General features: G+C 45.2%; 1 protein-coding gene across 1 annotated transcript in view; it reads right to left on the bottom strand.

Moving 5' to 3' along the window:
• The window catches only part of LOC144742021 (caskin-1-like), a 150107-nt gene that overhangs the window by 31606 nt on the left and 91828 nt on the right, over positions 1–26673 (bottom strand). Inside the window, exons 12-15 of the mRNA XM_078592449.1 lie at positions 19642–19891; positions 15155–15189; positions 13947–14071; positions 1227–1302 (exon numbers count right to left, since the gene is read on the bottom strand). Coding sequence (XP_078448575.1) covers positions 1227–1302; positions 13947–14071; positions 15155–15189; positions 19642–19891 — 486 coding nt within the window. The remainder of the gene's footprint in view (positions 1–1226; positions 1303–13946; positions 14072–15154; positions 15190–19641; positions 19892–26673) is intronic.

Here is a 26673-nt window from a genome sequence, read left to right as displayed (position 1 = left end):
AAGGCTGGCGAGTGTGGGTTGGTGCGGGGAGGGCGGCCAGGACAGGTTCAGATACCACTCGCCACTGATGTTTGTTAGCAAGGACTTGGGATGTTGAACCCAGCTCACCAGGTTCATAGTGCGGTGCGCTAACCACTGCGTCACCCATCACTTCTGCGCCCGGGCGTGAGACTAGCGGCTAGAAGTCATCATCTCCCCGCTCCAATGAGCTAGGGGGCAGCACTCCTTTCTGTTGGTAACTCTGAACCAGTAGCGGAAATTCCACATTCTTTTGATGGAAGTCAATCTCTCCATGGGATTAACCGTCATTGATTTTCCACAACATCGTTCTCCATTCATGGAACTGGCGAAATGATGGCCTGAGTTGACCCACAACTGGGATTTGAACTCGCAGCCATCTTAATATGATATGAGCACTCTAACCTCAGGTCCAGGTCAGTGCCCCCCAGCAGAAATACCTATTTATTGGGCGGCCAGATAAAAATAAATAATCTCAGGGCGACATCACACAGGCGACGTTAAACAAACCTCAAACCAGTGTTAAACGCTGGACAGAATGAGTAACGGTACGATTGGCATTTGTCCATCACGTATCCTGCTCTGGCTCTCACCCCCGATGTTATACCAACATTTTTCTACTTGCATATAAGAATTGAGAAGGGGGGGGGGGGGGGGCGAGACTTCAGTAGGAGGGAGGGGGGGGGGGCAGCCCCCTCCACCCCCCTGCAGCCCCCCACATGCTACGGAGCCAGCCAGATGGGAATACGCATTACATCTGGTTGTTGCCTGATGATGCGAGTTGTAATTACTGGCCAAACGTCGTACTTAGATTGTAAATGTTGTATGTTTGCTCTCCAACACACCGGTTAGTGCTGCACTTGTGACGACTTGGCATGTTCTGTTTACGTGCTAATTTGCTGTGGCGGATGGTTGCAGGTTTAACGGCACATTTATGTTTGCGCGATCTAACCCTAAAAAACACCTGCATTATGAATGCTATTGGTCGTGAAAGCCCACGTGTTAAACTGACGTATTAGTAAGGATTGGAACCTTCTTTTGCACAGTACGTAGCCAACCGTGCTTATCGGAGGCGCGGGGGGGGGGTGGCGAAGGACGCCAAACTAAAGTCAGCAACAAGCAGCTGTTCTAAAGTCAGCATTTTCAACGTGGATTTCAGAGTGTCGGATATGAACGCTGGCGTGTGTGGGGGTGTGGGCCCCGCGTACCGGATGACGGCTCTCCGTGCTCGTTCACGGCCGGGCTCAGCAGCGGCGAGGGCTGCGGCACGCCCAGCAGGCAGCCCTGGGGAGGGGGCGCACGGACAAGAGGCGGCACGTCACTCGCACACACACGCACGCACACCCACCCACAATACCAACCACCTGGACGGTGGACTTGCAATGATGAGCGGCACACATACGGAGATATATACGCACACACACTTCCGTACGGTACCTGTGTGCATACACGTACAAATGTAAACACACGGTCATTATATAGATTTATTATGCACGCACAAAAAGACCGGGGATTGCACCATTGGATCGGGGCATTGAATTTGCATGAGCCCCAATTGGAAATCAATGGTACAATTTTAAATCATCGCAATGAAAATGGGATCGAATTGAAATTGTTGTACCGCATTATCGCCCATCTCTTTTTATTGAAATGAATTGATTTTACGCGTAAAATGGTTAGCGTCTGACAAAATACTTTTAGGCGGTATGTCGTACGTAAAAATGCATTTATTCACACGAAGAATTTAAAACAAAATGTCTAAATTTTAACTCCAATAAATTGTGAAAAAATTATAAACTGAAAAGTAAACAGGAAATGAATCCTGCTAAGATGAGCGTTGAGCATCACGGCGGTTCACAGCCCTGAGCCAGTGGTGGAAATTCCACATTGCTATGGCAGGGGTGAGGTATTATAATATTTTTTTCCCATAGAACAACCACTGTTAACCTCTTCACAAAGTGCTACTCATTGCATCGACTGCAGATGAATAATTGATCGGCTGAGTCAACAACCTCCCAACCAGGATTTTAACTCGCAACCTCCCGATTGCGAGCTGCTCGGTCTACCACCCAGCCACTTGCCAATACAGAACAGAAAACATACTTTACCTTGTCCTCGTTTGTACAACACTGGTTTTTGTGTTGAGTTTGTTGTCCTTCACTCGCACCTCATGATTAGCACGATTGGCTACGTACGGTCCGAAATAAGTTCAACATGCAGGGACTCCTCTACTCACGAACATGTGACTTACGAACCATCAGAGATACGAACAAACCTGTCCGTATGTCCAGTCGCCTGCTCGGACCGAGGGTCCTAAGTTCAACCGCCGTGCAACAGATGGCGGTGGTGGCATCTACATCTGCAGAACACGAAGGACCAGTGGCCTCTACGTCTACAAGAAATTATACAGCGCTTAAATGAATTCCCCGTGTTTATTGTAGATGCCGTACAACATGTTTGGAATCGACAGGAGTAAAGTTGGACAACTCGACTTACGAACAGACCTCTGGAACATAACTTGTTGATAAGTAGAGGAGTCCCTTACACACAACACTGTAACTGTTGATTTTTGCTTCGATTAAAAATGACTCTAACCGTGTCATTATGCACCCTTCTCATTATACCATACGACATCATGTACTTGTGTAAGGCTGAGTTGACCGGTTTCAAATATTCGCCACTGATGTTGGCCACGAATGTAAGTTTCCGCCAAAATCATTACAAACACTGCCAAGTTTACACACACGGGGTGTGTACATTACACACTAATATACACACCCAGTGTGTACATTACACACTAATATACACACCCAGTGTGTACATTACACTCTACTATACACACCCAGTGTGTACATTACACTCTACTATACACACCCAGTGTGTACATTACACTCTACTATACACACCCAGTGTGTACATTACACACTAATATACACACCCAGTGTGTACATTACACTCTACTATACACACCCAGTGTGTACATTACACTCTAATATACACACCCAGTGTGTACATTACACTCTAATATACACACCCAGTGTGTACATTACACACTAATATACACACCCAGTGTGTACATTACACACTAATACAAACCCAGTGTGTACATTACACTCTAATATACACACCCAGTGTGTACATTACACACTAATATACACACCCAGTGTGTACATTACACACTAATATACAAACCCAGTGTGTACATTACACTCTAATATACACACCCAGTGTGTACATTACACACTAATATACACACCCAGTGTGTACATTACACACTAATATACACACCCAGTGTGTACATTACACACTAATATACACACCCAGTGTGTACATTACACACTAATATACACACCCAGTGTGTACATTACACACTAATATACACACCCAGTGTGTACATTACACACTAATATACACACCCAGTGTGTACATTACACACTAATATACACACCCAGTGTGTACATTACGCACGGGGGGAGGTGGGACGGAGACATCTACATACCTGTCAACCCCTTATCAGTGTCCTACCTTATTACAGACCAATTCCGACCTTATTGGTCACCCCGTGCCCCCTTAAAAATCTCAACGTTCATCCTACAAAGTCCCATCACGAGGGAGAAACACAAACAAACACGTACTTTTTTTTTTGCTCAATTTCCCTGTACAAGATTCCGGGTAAACCGTGTGGGTTGAAAGGTATGCATAATCATCATCATCAAACACAAACAGGTGAACTACAGAACCTTCATTCAGACATTTGCTCCGTTAGACAAAGCGTGTGTATTTAATAAAGTAACACATGGCCATCTGCACGTGACAAACAAATGTGGTCCAGCAAAAGACAACTCTGGACCGATGTCAACCTTTTCGGACTACATCAGCAGAGCCAGGCTTGCTCAGCATTTTCCGCTGGATGACATTAGTCTGGAACACCCATAGTCTGACGGCTTTTGTCATATTTTTTCACGTGGAAAGGCAAACCCATTTGTCCGTTTATTCGTTTGAATATTCCCAATACATTTTTCATGACAGCTCAATGAGTTTACATGTTAAGCCGTATATAGTTATTAATGATTTTGCAAGTCTCAGACATGCACACACGCAAGCACGCTTGGGCTTAGCCGACAGCGTTCATCGTGATCACTCCTTTCCATTGATCTCATGCTTGAATTCCTGCCAACGGTGGAACATTCACATATGGTCAAACATCGGGAGTGAACCTCTCTCCTGTATGATCAACCCCTCCCCCTGTCTCCGATGGGGCAACCCCATCCGTCTGAACGCAGCACACCGGCCATGGAGGACAGGAACGCGATGTCATAGTAATGGCTGCTTTGTGGTTCCTGTTTGGGCACGGTGACAAACTAGTGTTGCCAACTTTTTTCAAGCGGAAAGTCGCCAAATGGACCTCTAAAAACATTTACTGGAAATACCTACGGTTGTCAAAACTTCATGAGAAATTCTAACGCAATCAATTCAGGATTCTGATTACGTATCAGGCTCGCTTATACTCCGGGAATATCGCTCGCTCGTTAGCTGTCCTGGAAAACCAGATGAATCTGATGCCGCCATTCGCTTGGAGGCAGCTCTTACAAAGCCAATGCCAGCCGCTCTCCAATTATTCACCTGAACCACCCTGCCTAGGGCAAGGAAAACCCCGAGGTGGAGTGCATCACCCCACCGAACTGGAGCCACAAGAGCCATGACTTTTATGGTGGGCGAGAAACCTTCGGCAGGCGGACTTGATGCACACAATTTGATGAATGGGGAGTTAATGGAACCATCTGATGGTTCCATTAACATCTGCACCGGCCCACGGTCGGTATCGATAGTGGCCGCTAAGGTGGACGGATGCTTAAGGTGAACATTTAACGAAGTGGGCCAGGCTGTCCACCGTCGTCACGAGCGCTGCCTTGCACACCAGAGAGATGTGCGAAGCGGTAGCGTCTCGCTTTAGGCTATGGTGCTGCGGAACACAACAACTGCAAAACCAACACGGAGTGAAAAGGGGGCCTTGACAAAGCGCCAGTAGCGGAGTTACGAGTGGCTTAAATGTCAGCGGGAGGGGCTCGTGCTAGTTGGCTCATTGTGAATTTTAGGGCTTAGTGCTCTAACCTTGTTGGTTAGTTGGCTAGGGTTAGGGGTATGGCTGGCATATCGATGGCTAGTGTGGTTAGGGTCAGTGATAGTGATAGTACAAGGGGCTGATTGGCTTGTTGGTTAGGGTTATGGTCAGTGGGAGGATTAGTAGTAGTCGTGGCTAGCTGGCTAGTTGGTCATTGCTAGCTTCAGTGGCAAGGCTGGAACTTGTCACTGGAAGCTAGTTGGTTATTGATAGGGGTAATACGAGTGGCTGCTTGGCTCACCGGTTAGAGGGAAGAGCAGGGCTAGCTTTTGGATGGCAAGCGTGCTATCTTCCCAAAAGTGTTTGCTCCACCACTCCATTATAACCTCTCACCTTTGCAGTTTATAAGCCACTCTATCCGTGGTGTTCAGAGCGTGCCTTTCTTGACAGCTGAGAGAGGGGGCAAGCAAGACTAACTGGCATATTGAAAACACTGGGAAAAAAGTATTTTCTTCGCAAGATAACTAACATTGGGTCAAATCGTTCTGCCCCCTCTCTCCTCTCTTTCTACTTTGAAGAAGAGCTATTACCCAGAAATTGGGACTGCAAATATGTCCCGTAAGACTAAGTTAATTGTTTCTTTATTGCATTTGTATACCACCGCCAACGCAATCCTTCAATTGTTTATTTTAATGCGAGTTGTCCATCTGGGTTCCTGTATTGTAAAAGGACTGACATAGTCAACGGTACATTAACTCACGTGATACGTAGACAAAGTAGCCTACGTACACACACACACTGTGACAGTTAATTAGGCGCACTATGCTGTCCTGATGATTCGTAGGTGGGGCGAGATCTGTAGTATTACCTCACCTGACACACATTCATAAAGTTAAGCTCACGGCTCTGATAAAGTTATATCATTGGGATGGGTTTTGGATAAACAATCAAATGTGTTGGAAATTGAGATTTGTTTTAATTGCAATTTTAATGTGGGTTTTCTCATATTTTTGGATGATTTACATTGCACAATAATTGATGCCTTCATGCAACAAGTGACATCACTTGAGGCCACATGACACCACTTTTGGTGGGAAAAGGATGGCCGTGACGTCATGCAAGTGATGTCACTTCCTGTGACATCATTTTTTTAGATCATCCGAAATTTTACATCTTGGCCCGATTATTGGATTCGTGATTAACCTGAACATCGGGAACAAACGCCGATTAGATCAGTAGGCAAGGTTTATCTATGACACAATTGAAGTTCATAATACAATACAGGCCTCACAACTTTTCCACAAACATTAATTTGACTTTTGACTTCCCAATCTGTCCCTAACAATTGCTCGGGGCAATATGTCCTTGACATGCAAAGCATTTTTGTAAATATTCACAATGCCACGACAAGCCAAAAAAACTTCTCCACATCAAAGTGTGTGGCCTATTTAAATGGAACGGCAGTAAAGCACAACGGCAACCGTGCAACCAGATTTACCCTGTTTAGGCATCATCAGCACAGGATAGCCCCAATACAATTGAACCACCACAAAGATGCCTTGGTTGTGGTGGTGGTGGTGGTGGTAACAATGTGGTGAGCAGCGTCAGGGTTGGTCCATGACCGAGCGATCTGTCACGCCGCTTGGCTGCATGCCACTGAATCGCCTACACGCGGACGTCTCTGCCACCAGAGTTGTCCACGTGAAAGTCGGGCAACGATCGAGCTGCGCGATTTGCGAGAGCGTTTTGATTGCCCAACAGATCTCTCCGGGTGTGGAGCCGCCCTCGAAATGAGCTGGCGCGCGAGAGGTGATTCCATCGAGGCCAAACGCAAGCACACGAGGGCATGCACACACGACGACCCGGGCGCACGCGCGTGGCATGGTGTTGCGGAGTGCTCGGCGAATTGACACAATGAACGAAACGTGACACGCTTCAACCAAGGCACTGTGAGCACGACGAGACACGCATGGCAGATGGGCTGCGCTTTAGGGTTCGGAAGGAGCCAACCAAAGTCTCCCACCGAAAACTGTTCGCCGCGAATATTCGAGCAGAGATGGATGTCTATCCCCCAACACGCGATGGTCATATGGCCCATTTGGTGAACGGTATATAGGTGTTGGAGCGAGGGGAAGGCAGAGGGGTACAAAGCAGGGCACATTGAATGAGGTAACAAATAATAATATAACGTGGAAATTTGAAACAATAAAAGCAGTAGGTGTGCACAGGAGAGACATGCATCACTTAGTTTGAAGGCCACTTACTTCAGCAATCCAAGCACACTGACACGAGGCAGAGAAAGTAACACACTGCGATTTAATACAGCCAATGCACAATGCCATCGTCACGTAGGTAACATCACAAGGGGGGGAAAGAAATCCTCGGAAGCGCCAAGCTCGTCTGGCTAAAAACGAAACCCCTTATTGTGCCTTTTCAGTGGTGGTGAAAGGCGGTCGTCTCCCTGCGCGGGGGAATGTGGAGGAGTTTCCACCGTGGGGTCATAGCCACCAACAGATCCCAATGCCCCGTTTTGAGCAAGAAAACAGTTCGACTCGCATATTGACCGTGCACGCATTGTGTGTGTGTGTGTGTACACATGTCGAATTGAATACACAGGGCCCAGATGTGAGTCACGCAATGCCTCTTATAACTATGACGATGATGGTAATGTTTTTTTGGAACACTTGGTAACAGTTTTTTTTAATTAACGGATTTCTGTCATATAATTAATGAAGATGAGCATATTACGATTGATGATAAAGTTTAGCTACGCTGTATATATACACACACACCGTTTTGCATTACAGTACTACGAACGAAACAGTAAATTTTACCATCTAAATGCTAACCGCTTACATTTCTGAGAATCGTGTTGAAATTTAAGCACATGACTAAAAAACCTGGAACAAAAATCCCCTTCAATAAGGCCCAGAATATAGTGTATCAAATAAGCAGATGCCAAACTACTGCTCCAGATCCACTCCCACTCCATCTGGAAAACTAATCCAGTCCGTGTTATGCAGCATAACACACGTGCAGTGCGTTTGCGACCACCGCTGCATCACTAACAGGACGCAACATGTGAAAGCGTGAGACCCATACATCACTTACAAGATCACACGTGTAAAACCCACATTGGACATTACTCCATTGTCGAATGGAGCGACATTCAATGCACAATTTCCATGAGGAATACAACTAAACCTTAATCGATTGCGCAGCTAATTATTTTTAACTATCCTGCATTATATGACCAACTACTACTACACTTGCCAAACCTTTCAGTTAATTTGGTTAAATTCGTCTCGACCTGAATCGTGTATCGTTTGAAGGGGGGAGGGGGGGGGTAGTGTTAAATGGGAATGGCGAAGCTTCCGTGGATTTCTACGCTCCCCTTTCCGCCCCCCCCCCCATTCCCTCCCGGCAGCGTTGAGAGAGCCGAGCGACGGTAAACTGTCGGGAGTTGCCGCGGAAGGAAAGCGGGCGATCGATCGCGGCGGCGGCGGCGGCATGCAGCATCATTGAGCAGAAACATGGGCGCGGGAGCTTGGGACGAGCGAGGAGGGGACAGACGGGGGGGGGGCAGAACCCACACGGCAACGAAGACGACAGAAAATAACCCTCCACAAGGGGCAAGATGCGTGGCTGCGGTGGCCCAGAATGCACCGTGGGTTTTGTAATTAGGGTAATTATTATATTATTGGATCTAAAGTGCGCTCCGGAATTTGGAAAACCAATGGCGGACTATTGGTCCATCATTGGAACATGGACTGTTCGTTTAAATGTGCAACCGCGTGTGACTGAGTTTGAACATTTAACGGAATGTAAAACAATGGGCACACATATATCGTGTATGCGTCAGGTGTGAACACTTGAAATTGACATTGGTTTCACTTGCAATTCGTGAAAAAAGGTGTAAAGTGCTAAAAGAGCCTTTTTATATTCATAAAAATACCTCTTCACCTGGGTGAAGCCATTATTAGTGACTCATTTCATTTGAAATGAAGGGACCATTCTCAAGCACATCTACCCACACACAAGCAATGCGCTTCTTGCAGCATGAAGATGACAATCCCTACTGTATCTTAAAGAATTGCTGGAATGAGTGTCATTAGCGAGCATCTTTCTATGGTGCAATAGATGGTAGTGGCGTGGCTAGAACAACATCTGGCCGCCTTTGTCTCCCCACACACTGCAACAAGTTCTCATGTTATGCTCAGCAGACCTAGAGATAATTCCCTGTCAAGGTGCTGATTCCACCTCCCACTCAGCTGAGCATGACCAGGTATCAAACCTGCATATCTGGGATTGGAGGCCTACGTGGTAACCATTATATAAATCAAACAAATTCACGGACTTTGTCAATCCATCACTAGATGAAGGCCTCACTGCCCAGGCTGTGTTGGTCATGGGGCTTGTTGGATCATACTTCACCATACTGGCCAGTGCAGTTAGACCTGATTGGATATCACTCGTCAATGATTTTAGCCACCTGGTCAGATGGCTCAGCGGTACAGTGAGCAGCTTGTCGACTGATGGTTGCAAATCAAAATCCTGATTGGATATTGACTCAGTCCATCATCCCGCCGAGGTCCATAAATTGTGTACTACTCTGGGAAAGTAAACTGTGGTTGTCCTATGAATTGACCTGCCCCTGCCATAGGAATGTGTAGTGTATATTTAACCCCTGGCTCAGGGCTGTGAACCAGAGATGAGTACCACCTCACTGCTCATTTTAGCAGGAAATCACTTTGACGTGACATCAGCCGTGGTTGGGAACTGAATCTCGGTCGCTGGCTTCATTGCGCAGTGCACTGACAACTGTACCAACTGCTCCATCATCTGTTAACCGTTTCTAATGAAGACCTTTCACACAATCTTAATCTGACAATCGATGAAGGCATCCTAAAGCCATGTCGATCATGCATTTATTATTATTATTATGTACCATACTTCACCACGGAAGGTCAGTGTGGGTTGATGGAGGAATAGCGAGCGACCAATTCTGATATTGCTCGTGACTGATGTTAGCTCTTGACCATTGCGCCACAGTCACAACCCAAGCAAGGCACGCGGGCAGACGGGCCTACCAATTTAAAGTTGAATGTGGCAGAGAGGGCACCTATCCGAAATCTGAACCCCTCCCTGATAACTAACGGTCCTGTCCAGGTGAATGTGTCCTGCTATGCGATGGCACCACTACCACCCCAGGAGACACTATTATTACTGCTCGGTTGAGAAATTAAATTGTGCCTTTGCTCGGATGCACGTGCAATGTGCGACATTCCACTTCTGCCAAAGAATGCGACACCAGGCTCCGGCTAAAACTATTTCAGCTCTCACTGGTGGGGTGAAATGGAACCTAAGACCAGGCTATAATGGAAATTGGAAACACATCAGTCACGTCTTACAAAAGAAAGGAAAAGGTTATCTTTAAAGTACTGAAGTGAAATGAAATGTATATAAGTTAAAGTAATTACTTTGAGCCCTTTGTCAATCTGGTGATGGCTGAAGGCCTCCCTGCACCGTGTCATTCGTGGGGGAGGGGTTGTTTGACCATAATTCACCATGCAGGGCAGTGTGGGCTGCTGAATGGGTGAGAGGGCCATGGTTCTGTTCAGAGGTCGCTACTCACTGATGTTAGCCGTGACTGGGAATTGAACTCGGTTGCCAGGTTGAGAGCGCAGTTTGTGAACAACTGCACAACCACTTTGGTATTATTTACAATAGACTATTATTTAATATTAAGTATTATTTCACGACAAGCTAATATTTTGAGTATGGTCTCCTTCTTCAGGGCAGAGAGAGAGACGTAGAAAGAAAGCAAAATTTTGTGGCCGACAGTTCGATATGACGCCTGACAATGCGGTGCCATGAAAAGTCTATTACGTTTCAGAGTTTAAAAAGATAAAAAGTGTGTCGGAATATGTTTCTCCACGAGCAATCACTTTGTAACACGACACCTTTGCAGGTAAACAGGACCCTGCGGGGTGGGCTGGTAGGAACGAATAACCAAATAATATAAACATCATGTATTATTACACTTGTTAAGCCAGGAAAGCCCCACTGAGTCAAAAGGTTTTTGTAGGGTCCTGCCAAGTGTTTGCAGTAGGGGTCGATGTTGATACACGGACGGACGGACGGATGGACGGACGGACGATATAATCTATTGGTGGTCTGGTCCACTTCGTTCCTACCAGTATAATGTGCTATGAAGTAGGGCCATCATTGCCTGACACGTCACCTATTATATAAAACAGTATATATATTTAAGGAAGCGGAATTGCCCAATGGGTTTTGTTTTAGTTGTGTGTGCGTTGTGCACGACTGCCAATACAGAATAACCAAATAAATTTAAAACTAATTTCTTTGGAACCATTTTTTTGTGTTCAGTTTGTTGTCCTTCCCCCCACACCCCCGATTAGCATGGCTGGCTATGTATGGCGCGAAAGAAGTTCAACATACATACACACACAATTAGTTTTAATGGCTTATTAGGTATTATCTTAATATACGCATGGTGGCTGGGAATGAGCGCTGATGGCAGCCACTGGGGGCAGAGCTGGCGGTTCGACGAAAGAGATGATTTTGACTACAGCAAAGGAGTCCGTGAGTCTACCCACTCGTGCTCTGGGCTTTCGTAGGCACAGGACCCAAAGGCGGGGAGTGGAGGGAATGGAGTTGGCAGCTATGTACGCCAACCATGGCACAATGCCCCCCCCCCTGCCGTGATTTGAGACTGAATAATTCATTCTCGGTTTACCTTGTGGTGCACGGAGCGTCTCCAGTGGCTGCGGGATTTAAGTGAACCAGCTCAACACAACAAATTAAAGTATTGGCGGTACACCTGGTGCACGGTAAAACAAAATCGCTATGATTATTTATCTTCCAGCGATTCACAACCCCAGTCGAAACATCTTGCGGGGTGCGTCAAAATCAATTCTCGTGAGCAGTCGGAAGACGAATGTCAGTTGAAATTTTGATTTTAGACTGTTTTATGAGGACCGATGTGTTATGCCGCACCAGTGTACCCGCCAATGAGTCAAAATGCCAATTGCAATGCTTACGTGCACGATACTGTGTGCGTAGCGCGAGCAGAATAATACATTTTTAACCGCTGAATCGATGTGTCGTTACACACAGCTGTAGATTTATAATTCTGATGCATAACTGCTAGCACCCCATCCCCAGTCTCTTCCATTGATGGCCTCTGCTGTGCCGACTTAAGCTCATTAAATGGGAGAGAAATTTCAGGTTGATGATAACTAAGATCCCTTTGCCGTAGTCGAAACCTGTTCATCAAAACAACGGTGAACCCCGGGCGTTAAGAGCTCTCCTTTGGTTAAAGGGCTAATTTTTCAGCGTTTCAACTGAACGTCTTTTTAAGAACCATATTCAAATTATTGTTTATATTTATGTTATTTTATTATTTCCCTTCTACGTGACTTTACCAAAATAACCAATAATATGAATCCCTGCAGTCAAGAAAGCTTTAAATCAAAAAGAACCATATTGTCGTTTGGGAGAAGTCTTCAACCACCAGATTGTAAAACATCTATAAAGTACCAATATTTACAGTTAATATTGTCATGTTATTGGCGTAAACAGCTGACTCTGGACTCTGAGTCGCAATGTCTCTCTCTCGTCTCCATCTCTCTCTCTGTGTCTGAAGAAGGGGCACTGCGCACTGTGCGAGATTATTGCTTCAGTTGGAAGGCGGTTGTTTGATGGCGGCAACATGCTTTAGTCAAAAGCTGCTCTGGCTCTGTAACGTGCATCAGAACTGAACACCGAGATGTCCTCTTTTGATTTCCAACTTCAATCCACGTGGATCCCCTCGCCTCTGAAGTCAGATTCAAAGAGCCAGATTCTCATCTTGATCACTTCAGATTATTTTTTGGCCAGGAGACGTCAATATATATGTGGGTTCATGAACCCATGTGTGGAACTTTGTGTGAAATCCCCGGATATGCATTGTGGGTTTCTCTTTCTTGCCATATGAAGAAAAACAAACATCGTTTCAAGAGTAATTGGCCAAACATACCCAATGCAGGATCCTCATGAAAATTACAAATCAGACTCAGCGAAGCTCTCATGGATAAAAAAAAACGAATCGATGTTTTAATATTTATAGTTATAAACTTATAAAAGTATTGCATGATGACATTATTACACGTTAATTTAGATTTAAGTAACAACAGATAAGTGTTATTATGCTTGAGCACGTTCAGCTATATAATCAACATTCTGTCTGGTGATTCTCTTCTGCCCACGACCACCAAGTCAAAATACTTGGTCACAATGACGGTCCGAAAAAATCCACTGTCAAATTATTGCGTGACTTAACTTGTTTAAATTCCAGCTCTGACAATCATTGCAGGGCGCATAACAAAACAAAATTACATCCGAAGGATCTTTTGGAAGTATTTATCGAACAACATCTGCCGGGAACCAATCATTGACGCGCGGTGGTGCACCGCTCCGTTGGGAGACTTTCCGAAAGTAAATGTCTCCATCTTTAATTTGGAGCTTTCGTGACTGCAGTAATTATTCTTTGGTTCTTTCGGTAAAGTCACGTATAAAGATAAAATTATAAATTTAATTAAATATCTTTATACGTGACTTTACCGAAAGAACCAAAGAATAAATGTCTCCATCTCAAGACAAGCATGGCACCAACAGTACATCTGGACTGTAACCGTGGTAAACCATTACCTGGTATGCTGCAGCAATTGCAATGCATTCCCTCTACCGTGTCCCAATATCTCATTCACCTCGAACATCCACACGACGATAACCCCCCCCCCACCGCCTCGATGGTTCCGTCCACCTTGTGCAGTGTCAAGAGGTTGGGCAGCGCTCTCACCTTGCTGCCCTCGGTGGGGCCCGCGAGGGGTGGTGGGGGCCCGTTGGCGCTGCCCATGCTCTGCCCGCTTCCGGAGCTGCGCACGCTCACGGCGCTTCCGGTGCTGCCGCTGCTGCGTCGGTCCCCTGGGGGTCGAGGGGTTGGGGGTGGTGGCGATAGCAGGAGGGGAGACGGAGCAAGAGTGGGTGTCAGAAGAGATACACAGAGGGAGAAAAGGGTGTGGGGAGACAGGGCAAGAATTGTGTCAAGGTTAATTGGATCCTGTCGCCACGACATGCCAAAACAAGGTACACGTGTGAGTGTACGATTGCAGGTATGGTGTGTGTGTATATATATTTACACACCGAATATATGATTTCAAGTGCTTTGGCCAGCAGTGCAAGCCATTAACTGTGTTTGTCTGCACAAATTACTTGTTTTATCTGAAAAGTAAGGCACAGACTAACGTGAATAATACGACGAATGTGTCATCATTTCTAACGGGGACTCTACAACACACCGGTGTGCTGAACTAGTAACTAATTGGCGTGGTTTTATTTATGTGACAAACCTGACTAAGTGGCTGTGTCGGGTGGTGGCAGGTCTAACGACACGTTTATATTTACGCAAACTAACCCGAAGAAAAACCTCAATTGCGGGTAATAGCATGAATACAGCACTTTTGGGAGACCGCGTCTGGGCGATTCGTCCATGCGAACGCTTGGACAATAGCATCAATCTTCCACCACACCTGGGTCACGTGCTCTCATCGGCACAAGAGTTGGAATGGGGAAAAAATGGGCACACGGACAATGGTGGGAGACAAGAGGAGGAAGCGGGTGGCAGTCACATGGACAAGAGGGCTGCAGAGTGTCCTGTATCTGGCTCGGCCGGATGCTGCTTGGCCAGGGAGACTCATCAGCAGAGCGAGCGACTCACAGTGAGAAGGGATTGCGAGTTCAAATCCTCGAAGGGGTTGACGCAAACCCATCGTCCTTCTGGTGTAGAAAAGAATAAGTACCACTTCGTGGGGAAGTCAACATTATTATATTATTTATATTATTATTTATATTGTTTTTATTACTTATTTTATTATTATTTATCTATTTATTTATTTTTGCCTACGTGACTTTACCGAAAAAACCTAAGAGTATGAATCCTTGCAGTCACGAAAGCTTCAACTCTAGGAAGACAACAGCGGTTGTCCTACGGAGTAAATTCACGCCCACCGTGGGAATGTGGCACTGACACCGCTGGTTCAGGGCTGTGAACGCGACATGAGCACCGATGCCTCAGCGGTCACGAGCAGGAAACCGCTGTGACACCTTCAATGGATAGTGAACCGTTACACCCCGAATGCTACCCCGCGTGCCATCGATACCACAAACACTCGTCGAGTCACTGATTTAGTAGCCTTAATTTGTGTCTCACTGTTCGTACGAAGTGGTCCATTGGGAATGATAGTAAACTGATATGAATGTGCCACAATGAAAACGTACTACTGGAGTATTATATTTAGTAATGGAAACATATTTGTAAGAGAGACACTACTTTTCAGCACGTGCTGTACATTACAACTACAGCCCTTTGACATTCAGGACACAAATGGTTGGCTGCAGCTGCCCAAGTTGACTCTGGCTGACTGTGCTTGTAGCTGTGGTTGATTCTGCATGAGTGCGGTTGTAGTAAATGGTTGCTAGTCGTGGTTGACTTCATAAAAGAATATTGTGGCTCTCGATGTGAGTGTTGGCAGACACGACACGCCAATTGCACGATTCAGAAGACACGTCTTTATTCGATGTAGAACCCTCATCTCGTTGGATTCACAAATCTCATTTCATACGCAAATCCTCGAGAGAATGTTAAACACATATGCTTCGCGACCAATATCATCCATAATATTTTTTATGGGTTAGATCGCATACATATATAAATGTGTTGTTAAATCCGCCACCACCCGCCAGAGTCACTTAGGAAGGTTTGTCACGTAAACAGAACGTGCCAATTCGTTACTAGTACAGCACACCGGTGTGTTGGAGAGCAAAGCCACAACATTTACAATCTTGACTTAAAGCTTTCGTGACTGCAGGAATTCATATTATTTGAGTCTTTCGGTAAAGCCACGTAGATCGAAAAAAATTATCAAAGTAATAACAATATCACGACGTTTCGATCGCAAAACAAGAAATCGTCTTCAGGTAAAGACCATCAGGTGAAGACGATTGCTTGTGTTGCGATCGAAACGTCGTGATATTGTTATTATTTTGATATTTTTTTCTATCTACGTGGCTTTACCGAAAGACCCAAAGAATAACATTTACAAGCTGAGCACCGGCGTGCTGTATGAGTAACACATTGCCATGTGCTGTTTACGTGACACACCTCACTAATTGGCTGTGTCGGGTGGTGGCGGGTTTAACGACATATTTATATATTTACGCCATCTAACAAAAAAAAACCTCTCTCGAGAATGTCAATTCAAAGCGAGGGTGGACCCAATTGTTAAGACATTAACCCTGGCCACTGTTCGCTGTAACAGTAACATTGAATCAGAGCGGCTCAAACGAGGGGGTCTCACATTGGATTGTTTGGCCAGCTCCTTAGTGTTGTGCAAGCGTGTACTCCGGTTTCCTTCCGGAGAAACCCTACACATGTGAGAGGCCACCGCAATGGGAAGAATGGTCTGCACATGCAGGTTCACAGTGCCATTTGCTGTACTGTACCACTGTCGCCTCTCGAGTCACAATGTCACCTAAGCACACAATGTGCAATTTCGTGCGAATTTCTCCGGTCAAAACGCTGAGTGTGACAGCTCAAGTGTAATTGCTCGCACACAATGACTTCCCACCGCACCTCTCTGATAGAGATCGATAAGGGGTCAATTACTATGAGACGTTATAAGTGCACTGTTCTATTTCCATCAATGAATCAATTAGCGGCAAGTCTTGTGACAAACGTTCTACATGTGACAAAGACTATTGCCTATTAACACTGTTGGGGCAAGTGCTCTTAGCGAGCACCAATGAAGCCTGGCACAGAACACGTAGGGGTGGGTGGCCAGCACCACGCCCGGCCGCCTTTGTCTCCCTAGTGGTGTCATTTACACACCGCACCAGGTAGTCGACCTAGGGGAGGCTCATGACCAGTTCAGATATTCGTCACTGGTGTTGGTCGTAACGCAGCGCGCTAACCGCTACACTACCGCTCCCCCTTACACACACAGGTAGACACACAAAGATAAAGCTCCCCGAAATTGCCTTTAACAGACTGTTGGGGAAACTGCTGTTAGTGAGCACCCATCAAGGCTGTCACGGCACACGAGTGGGTGGATGGCCAGCACCACGCCCAACCGCCTTTGTCTCCCCCATGATGATGTTTATGCCAGGTATGCTTTTAAGGCTGAGTTAACCTAGACGGGATCCCGGACAAGTTCACACATCACCGATTTTAGTTGTGGCCAGGAATGACACTAAAGTTGCCAAGGTTTTTTTTTTATTAAAATCTTTTACCTGGGAAATACCGCGATATGGAATAATCCCGTTTGCTCGGGTGTCCAGGGTGAGTGTGTGCACCACTGCGCTCGCCCTCCCCGTAACGTGAAAATGATGGGGCTTGCGCTACACCGTTGCTACCATTGTCACCCAGCAATAAAATGTCCTCGCTTAATAACAGAAGACAGCCCCATCATTTCAGTGTATCAGACTCCATTCAATGGGATAACCAAGAGAGGCTCACGCTTCTACCTGCTGCACACATCACTGCACCCTGCTCGTGCCAAGATGGCAACACCATTTTCACAGATTCTCTGGCTCCGTCGCTTGTGCAGCGACCATGGAAACCTCCAACGATGGGAGGTTTCAGTAACAAAAGCCATGATGAAATCAAGAGGTAGTTAGACACGTCATACCAACGTACCTCTTCAGTGGACACAACTATCCAACCAACCAGTTTAGCCTAAAGCCGCAGGGCATGATGGGATTTGTCCTGAAAACCCACCAATCAAACTGGACATGTGAGATAAAAAACAAGAGTTTTATAACCCATCGGATTCCTCCAGTATATATAAAATAAATATTCTGATTCTTAAATGTGGCTATCAAGAAAGTATTCCCTTAACATGTTTTCATAACGGAAGGAGCGACACAAGCACTGCAAAGATTCGTGTATCTGCGCATTGCAGGTCCCTGCGTATTGCAGATATACATTTGTGTATCTGCACATTGCAGATACACAAACAGATACACAAACCACAGGGACTTGCTAGTACACAGTGTGCCATGTACAAAGCCAGCGATAGCACGAGCAAGCAGGTGCTTCCCCATGCAGCAGGGGAAAGGTGTAACGAGTGAATACGCGGACCAAAAACAGCTCCTTGCGGAGCACACGTTTTTTTTACACAGCACATTCGCTTTCTAAGTCAAATTGGACAGATACACAAATACAACTCGATGGTCAATCACCCCCCGTAAATTCCTCTACCCCTCTTCTTGCAAGGTGAGGAATTTAAAACAGCTGCAGGACAATTTGTTCTATATCTTTAAATATTGCCTATTCTTATTTAAATCAAATTGGGCCTAGGAATGCAGCACATCTGTGCATTAGGCTTTGACCTCGATGCAACAGTTCTACACATAATGCTATGTGCTAGCGACATTTTATGATGTTTTTTATTTTAATGCAAATTAGTTGATTTCAAATAAAAATGTTGTTTATTGAAGGATTGAAACGATTACCCGTAATAGATGTTGTTTTGTTAGATCACATGAATATAATTGCGTCTTTAAACCCGCCACCACCCGACACAACCAATTAGTAAGGTTTGTCACATCAAGAGAACATGCAAATTCGTTACAAGTTCAGCACACCTGTGTGTTGGAGAATAAACCCGCAACATCCACAATTCGAGTGCGACATTTATATTTACGCAATCTAACCTAGAAACCTCTATTATGGATATTGGGCATGCAAGTCTACGTGTTAAAATGAAGGGATTGGTACTCAATAGCTACTAATTTAGATATGCACGGTTTGCTACGTATGGTGCAAACGAAGTTCAACATACATGCATATGCCGAATTCAAAACGGTTCATCAGGAAACATTTAACAAGTAATTGTTAACTAGCCCCATTATGTAATGTTCAGTCTCGTGCATCTACGTAGATAGCAAAATAATAATAAATCTAAGTAATAAAATAAAAATACTAAAATTAAATAAAAACCACAACGTTTCGATCGCAACACAAGCGGTCGCCATCAGGGGGGTTAGCCTCTATGGGAGAAACCGGATAACCCAGAGGTAACCCATGCAGAAGGTAACATACCGCTGCACTCCCTTGCAGCCCTTATAATGCTATACACGTTATTGCTTGCCAAATTGTATCTCGATTGTGCGATTGGCAATTTTCCAACCAACTTTTATTTTAATGGGCAGCACTTATTCGAACAAGAAAATGGAATTGGAAACCTGGCATGAGATATTTTTTTCCCCAAATTGGCGGTGCAGGTTTGAGATGTGGATGTTGCAAGGACGTGATTGATGACCAAATCAAGCGCTCCTTTTGAGGCGGGAATCTCATTTGCCATTGTAGACATCATTGTCAACACCCTTTTCCATGTAGATACATCTGGAAGCACCAATTCAGGTTGACTAAAACGTCCTTCATTTCAATACATCCAAGTTTGTGCATTTACAGGTAAAATCCACTTTTTTTTTACCGTAAACATACAGAACCGATGCCAAACCGTATCTGTTTGTGCTCTCGTACGCCAATGCTTTCATGTGGAGGAGGACCGATGGTATGGAGGATGGCTTGACAAATGTGGGAATCGGGAGGTTCGTAACAGTGGAGGAGGTGGCCTTCGATACCTGACAGGGGCCTCCGCAGAACCCAGATGTCCTCACTGGAGGAGGGGGACGGCTGTGCGGAGCCGCCCCCATCCGCCACCCGCTGGATGGATGGGGAGCCTGCCCGCCCGCACACGCACACACGCACACGCACGCACACACGCACACGCACGCACACGCAGACACACGCGCACACTCGCTCGCCAGGAGGCAGGCAGGCAGGCGGGCAGGCAGGCAGGTGGGCGGGCAGGCATGCAGGTAGCATGTCGCACAGGTTCATAGCCAGGCAGTTGAGTCGGTCACATAAAGGTGGGCAGACGTAAGCAGTTTGGAGGGACGTACAGGTGGGTGAGCACATAGGTGGGTGGGGTGTTAATGCAGGTGGGAAGATAGGTGGGAAAGGTGACAAGAGTAAGCAGACAGGCAGGTGAGATGGCCAATGCAGGTGGGCATATGGACGGGTGTGACGGTCGCAGATCGGCAGGTCATACAGACAAACGCATAGGTGGGGATGTCAGGTGAGCAGGTAGGATGGCCACACGGATGCATCGGCAGGTGTGCACTCGCGTTGAATGCATGTTTTACACACGCGCACAGGTATGTGTGTATGCACACGCACGCATAGACGCATGCACGCATGTGCAAGTATGCACGTGGGCAGGCATGCAAGGAGACTCATGAGCAATTGGACAATGCACACATGCACACACACACACGCACGCGAGCACGTGCAAACACACAAAGACACACACGCACACAGGACTGTTAACAGATACGTTTAACAAGAGCCAAGCACCTACAATTATGTCACTAAGAAAATATCCTAAAACGAGCATGCAATAATGCGTCCTCCATTCCGTTCACACGTACATACAGGGACCTGTGCGATGCATTCTCCCAAAGAACGAACGCAAAGCGTGTCCCTTGCATTGCCATTGCATTGTGTCTACCACAACAGCAGAAGCGGCCCGTAGAGAACGGTGCACAAGCGCGACTGCAATCTGAGATGTCCCATTCGTCTTGATAAAAAAATCCGTCCAAGGGTTAATACGGTCTTCGTAACAGCCCAGAAACGACTGCACTGCAATCCTGCAATAGCCGGAGCAATGCGTGTGACAGAAGCTGCCTATTTATTTTTTCTGTCTCATGTCATTTGCACTGTATTCATATTGTGCCATCTCAGTCCTGCCACGACGTGCAACGTCTCTTTGGAACTCGCGCACAGCAGCAGCAGCAGCAGCGTCTGACCTCTTGGTTAAGGGGGGACGCTCTCTGCCCAAGTTGATTTCTCAGAACCACATCGATTCAGATCCCACCAAGTGTTCCCTTATCCCGGACGACTCACTTCACCTTCAACGCAAATGAGGTTCACGTCCTAATAATACATTTTTGATTGTCATTATTGAAGGGTCTGTCTGCGAGTCAATGTCTAATATTAGGTCATTATTCACACGCAAATTGAAAAAAACGTTTCGTCGTGAAACGTATTAACATTTATTTCTGATCAGTAGACAGTGCAGTCTCTACCTAGTATTCACTCTGGACTGTCTCTTTTGCTATTAAGGACCAATGCCCAAAGTTATATATTCATAATTTTAAGACAATTTTATAGTGTTGAGTCTGTTGTTATTTGTGATTGTGCATCACTGCCAATGTAGCATCGCCCAATAAAATGCCGCATTTTTCATAAATATTTGGCTGAAAAACTATTAGGTGACGAATGTACTTCTCTTACTTGTGAGGATTATTTATATATATTCGGAGGAATATGAGGGAAAACTGTGAAGTTATACTACTGTTCGGAAGGACGAAAATAAATTAACCAACATTTAGTCCTAAAAGCTAAACTTTAGGTTTTTTGTACATGTGTTTCTTAAACATTTAAACATGTGTGATGATTATTCTTTGGGTCTTTCGGTAAAGTCATGTACTTAGGTTTAAAGAAAATAACAAAAAAACTACGACGTTTCAACCCCCTTTCCTGATGACGACCGCTTGTGTTGCAATCGAAACGTCGTAGTTTTTTTATAAGTTTGTTATTTTCTTTGAACCTATCTACGTGACTTTACCAAAAGACCCAAAGAATATGAATTCCTGCAGTCACGAAAGCTTTAAGTCAAGATGTATGTGTTCTGCTTTAATAAAAAGGTAATACGAGAGGTTTCTAGAAATTGGATGATAGAACAATGGAGATAGACTCGCTGGGCCAAAGGCTTGTTTTCATCTGGAGACACCTAAACAGGTTTAAAAAAATAATCAGTTCCCCAATGCAAAGCAAATTCTAAAATGGATCTGTCTGCACTACTTTACCAGCGAAAGTTAAAGTGAATTGAGTCTTCATTAACAATAATCGCTCTCTCGAAATAGACTTACAAATTACAAGCTTGCCAACGCAGTATGTCTCTTATCTGTTATCACTCCCTTTGGAACACCGAGTGTTTGATCCTATCCATGATTTCTTACCACACATTTAGGGGTGGAGTGATGCACTGCTTAATCGCCTTATATGGTTCGTTAAGCTCAGGATCATCATCATCATCATATTCAGCTATAATTAATCCACTGCTGGATGAAGGCCTTCTATCTCTCATGGCCCTGCAACATAACAATCCGTCTAGCGCAGGGGTAGGGAACGTCCGGCCCGCGGGCCGTACGAGGCCCACGAAATCATTTGGTGTGGCCCTGCCAAGGCAACCGCAGGCGGGACTCGAAATTCAATAAATCTCGGAGCAAACCTGGAAAAGCAGTTGCGAGTAGCAGCATCATCAATACCAGCTAACATCACACGTCTCGCCAAAGAGAAGCAGTTCCAGCCATCACATTAGGGGTGGGTTAATTAAATGTTTGACCAAATATAACGGGCTAATTTTTAAGTTGATAATTTTGTCTGGTCCGCGAATGATATTATAAATATCCAAATGGCCCTTGGCAGAAAAAAGGTTCCCCACCCCTGGTTCAGCGCCTGCACACGAGCTCAATTTAATCACTCCATCTCCCATGGGAGACAGCATCTTGGGCCCGTTCCCTCCATTGGCTGCACACTCTGCTCTCATTCTTGCCCACAGGCCATCCTTCCTTCGAGCGACGAGTCCTACCCGAGTCCAGTTACTTTTATGAAGTCAAAACGATGTCTTCGACCCGGTTGTGTATGTCCTCTAAGCCATGTGCTCCCCTTCCTGTGTCAATGGAAGCCCAAGCACACAGTCATTCAGAGTAAAAGCTCATGGTACATGCATCGAACTGCGCATGTGAAAATGCAGGTATGGTGACAGCCCACATTTTTGCAAGCAATGGGTTCAAGGGACTCATCGAGCCACTGCAGGCTGCTACATTCACCGACATTGATCAAAATAACCAATTTTGAACACAATCGCGACCCTGAAACGCAATAATTATACTGCAAGGAGGGCACATATTTGAACCCCAATCAATTGTAGAAGTTAGGCTTTGCTTTTCATATGTCATCTCTGTTTAGATATACTCTTTAATGTTCTCTGAGAATTCTGCTGTTTATAGAGATGTATGTGTTCGACTGACACTGCACCAATTATCAATATTGATGATTTTCAACCCATTTTCAATCCACCGTTCAAGAGATGCCCCCGCCCCACCAAAATCCTTGTTGGCCATTAGAACAATGCTCCCATACTAGACAATGCTGCTTCACGTAGATTGGTGAATGGGGGGGGGGGGGGGCGAGAGAGACCCAGGACCTTACTATCATAACACACTAAAAAAAACGATATGTAATGAACTGTCACTGTTATAAAAATGCACTATCACCAGTAGTGAGCCCCCCCCCCCTCTCGCCCAGCCCGTGAGCATTGTGCTTTGGGGGGCTCCTGCCTGTGGAATTGTGAGCGCCCCCTTTTGATTTTCATCGCTCGCGCTTAGTTCCCAGGTTCTTGTAAAAACGAAACAAAAATCACCATCCAGCCCTCAACTCACAATAACAAGTAGATAATTTTCAATGACACATGACAAAAGTAAAAACACGTTTAGCATTCAAACGTGTTTTTTTTTTAAATATCTTTAGAAATCTATGGAATGTTGTGAGTGAGCAGCTACTCAGAATCTTTATCAGAATCTTCATTTAGACCGCAGGGGGAGGAGGAATCCGGTGAACTACGAAGCGCTTTTCTTCTCAGATGTCTGGTAGAGGCGCATCAACGAGTCACTGGGAACCAGCAGTGCGCACGAGAGGGTGGCGTGGACCAAACCGAATACAACGCGCAAGGGGAGGCCCACTGGCATTTCGATGAACTTTCATCGATTTCAGGTCGCGCTTCAATGAAAGAATACCGATTGTGACGAATGGTGGCGTCTAGAGTGGCTGTACGGTGACACGAACCCGTTGTCTATACAATCGATGCATGGTATCGTGAGATTAAGAATCGACATAAATTGATAAATCGATCAATTTTTCCAACCCTGAGTATACCCCCATCCACCTTTGTCTCTTCACTGCGCATACTGACGACCGCAAAGCCGCACCACATCCGATTAGCACGGATTACTACATACGGTGCTAAAGAAGTGCGACATAGAAATACAGTCTAACATTCAGTCCGAGCGAACATAGTGTAAATGCCCATCGTGGCCAAGAATCGAACCCAGGTTATGGGGCCGTCCATAAATGACGTCTCGCGATTTTGGACGATTTTTGACCCCCCCCCCCCCTTCGTAACACGGCGTCACAAAAAGTCAGACCCCCCCCCCTCAAATATGACGTCACAAAGCTCTGCCTCCCCCCCAAACAAAATAAAACGTGCTTCAAATGGCTTTAAACTATTGTCATTGTAGTGCGTATTTAATGTGCCGCTGCATTCGGATGTTGTAGGAGAAAAAATTTATTAAAAAGTCTATTTAATTAAGTAGAACGTGTTGTTTATGTTTATTTAAAGTTGTGCATTTTTATGTGACGTCACATTTCTCACCCCCCCCACCCTCGTCACACATCGTCACAAATGTCTGACCTGCCCCCCCCTAGGTGTGTGACGTCATTTATAGACGGCCCCTTATGGGGCTCAAGGCACGGTGTTTGAGCCACATCTCACCATGCTCCAGTTCACTCAGCTCACATCCACGACGCGGGTACATAGACAAATACAAAGCTCGGGAGAAGGCAAGCATCAGCCATGGCTGGGATTCATCAGGCAGCGCTGCCACATGCCCAACAAAGCTGAATTCAACTGCACAGACTCAAAGGAGCTGTGTGTGTAGACGCGAACAATAGGTCCAGTTGAGCCAAAACAGCCTTGAGATGTCATGCTGATGAAATGTTAAAAAATGCATGAATAAAACACTGTCAAACTGTTAAGGAATTAACTTAAAACGTAGGAACTTATTTCATTCACTTGGCATTCATTTTTCCTTAAATAATGTATTTATAATAAATGGAGGCCTGTTTGAATATGCTGGTCGGAATATGTCCCGAAGGTATTTCTCTCTCTCTCTTTGACTGTCGCAATGTAAAAAAAACTCGTCTCGCGAGCAGTGTTGCGGAATTTACATGCACGCGTCTGCTTATATCGCATTTGTACGTGTGGATGGTCTGACTGAGCGACTGACTGATGTCAATTATGGTATTGATCTTAAGGGCTGGGAATGCTGTAATTTGGCACGCATATATTTTTGAGTCTTTGCACATAACTGAAAACGTTGACAAAATCAAAACCTCAAAATTGGGGCCCCAAAATAGTTCCACTCATAGGGCAGGGTCAGTCTGAGCATCTGAATTGCTTTAATTCTCAAGCTAAACATGGAAATTTGATCCCTCTCATCAGTCAAACAAGTAGGTCACCTCTCATGGAGTGTTACACTATGGCCGTTAGAAAGTTGACGGAGCCCTCAACACAAACATATATTTGTACAGCTAATCACAAAATTTTCCACATTTGTACATATAATGCTGAACATACAGTAACCATGCATGGTAACTTGCAAGTGTATGCACAGTTATAATTCACATCATTACATTTTCGACCGTTTCGAGTAAATATAACGTGTCCAATAACTTAACTTTCCCTAATCATATTAGAAAGTTATCGATGTCCTTCATGTACCCAGGGAAATCATCAATGAGTCTCAAGATTATTTTTCAGTAGGGTCCTGGACATCAGAGTGTTTGGACAATTATATGAATGGGTTTCCGTTTTGGCAAATGGGAAGAAACTGGAATACCCCGAGAAAACCCACACATCCACACCAAAACCCACCCAAAGCTCCGCACGAATATATCCAATATTCCAATGATCTACTGCCATCTCCTAGCAGTCTCATGAACCTATAACACCTGGTATTCCCAGGTGGTCTTCCAACCAATTACAAACCAAGCTCAACATTGGTGAGATCTAGATCGGATGCATCGGGGGAGATTTTTTTTCATAGCCCACGTGTAAAGGTGAAAGTTCAATGCAAATGTTGCAGTTCCACCAAATGATTGAGGGATAAAATTAAGTGACGAACATCTCTTGTAGCTCTTGTGAGGAATGTTCCTCTAAAATATTACATACGATGCTAAGCATATGTATCAAACGGATTACACACATTCACATATACTGTTACATTTCCCCCATTAACTATGTACATTTGTCATCCTGCTCATTCTGAAATGGCTAAGTGAAATAATAACCAATTATTCAGGTTTCCATTTCGAAATCGAATTTATATATTTACATATATGTATACAAAAAAAACCTTGGAACCTTCCATGATGGCTGTAAAAAGTTCCATAGGGGCGAAATTCCAGCTCTCCAATCCAAGTTAGTTTTTTTATGTGAGTGCCAATTAAACTCGCATCGTTCCACTAACAGCAAATTACGGTTTCAATCTCTCTCCCGTGTTTACGCTTAGAGGGCTCCCAGGGTTGTGTTGGCCATACCCTCGGAACGGGGAGGAAT

The sequence above is a fragment of the Lampetra planeri genome, chromosome 1, assembly GCF_965212315.1.
Source record: "Lampetra planeri chromosome 1, kcLamPlan1.2.h2, whole genome shotgun sequence".
Classification (NCBI taxonomy): Eukaryota; Metazoa; Chordata; class Hyperoartia; order Petromyzontiformes; family Petromyzontidae; genus Lampetra; species Lampetra planeri.
The sequence above is the reverse complement of the archived record's forward strand: the minus strand, read 5'-3'. Positions and strand labels throughout refer to the sequence as shown.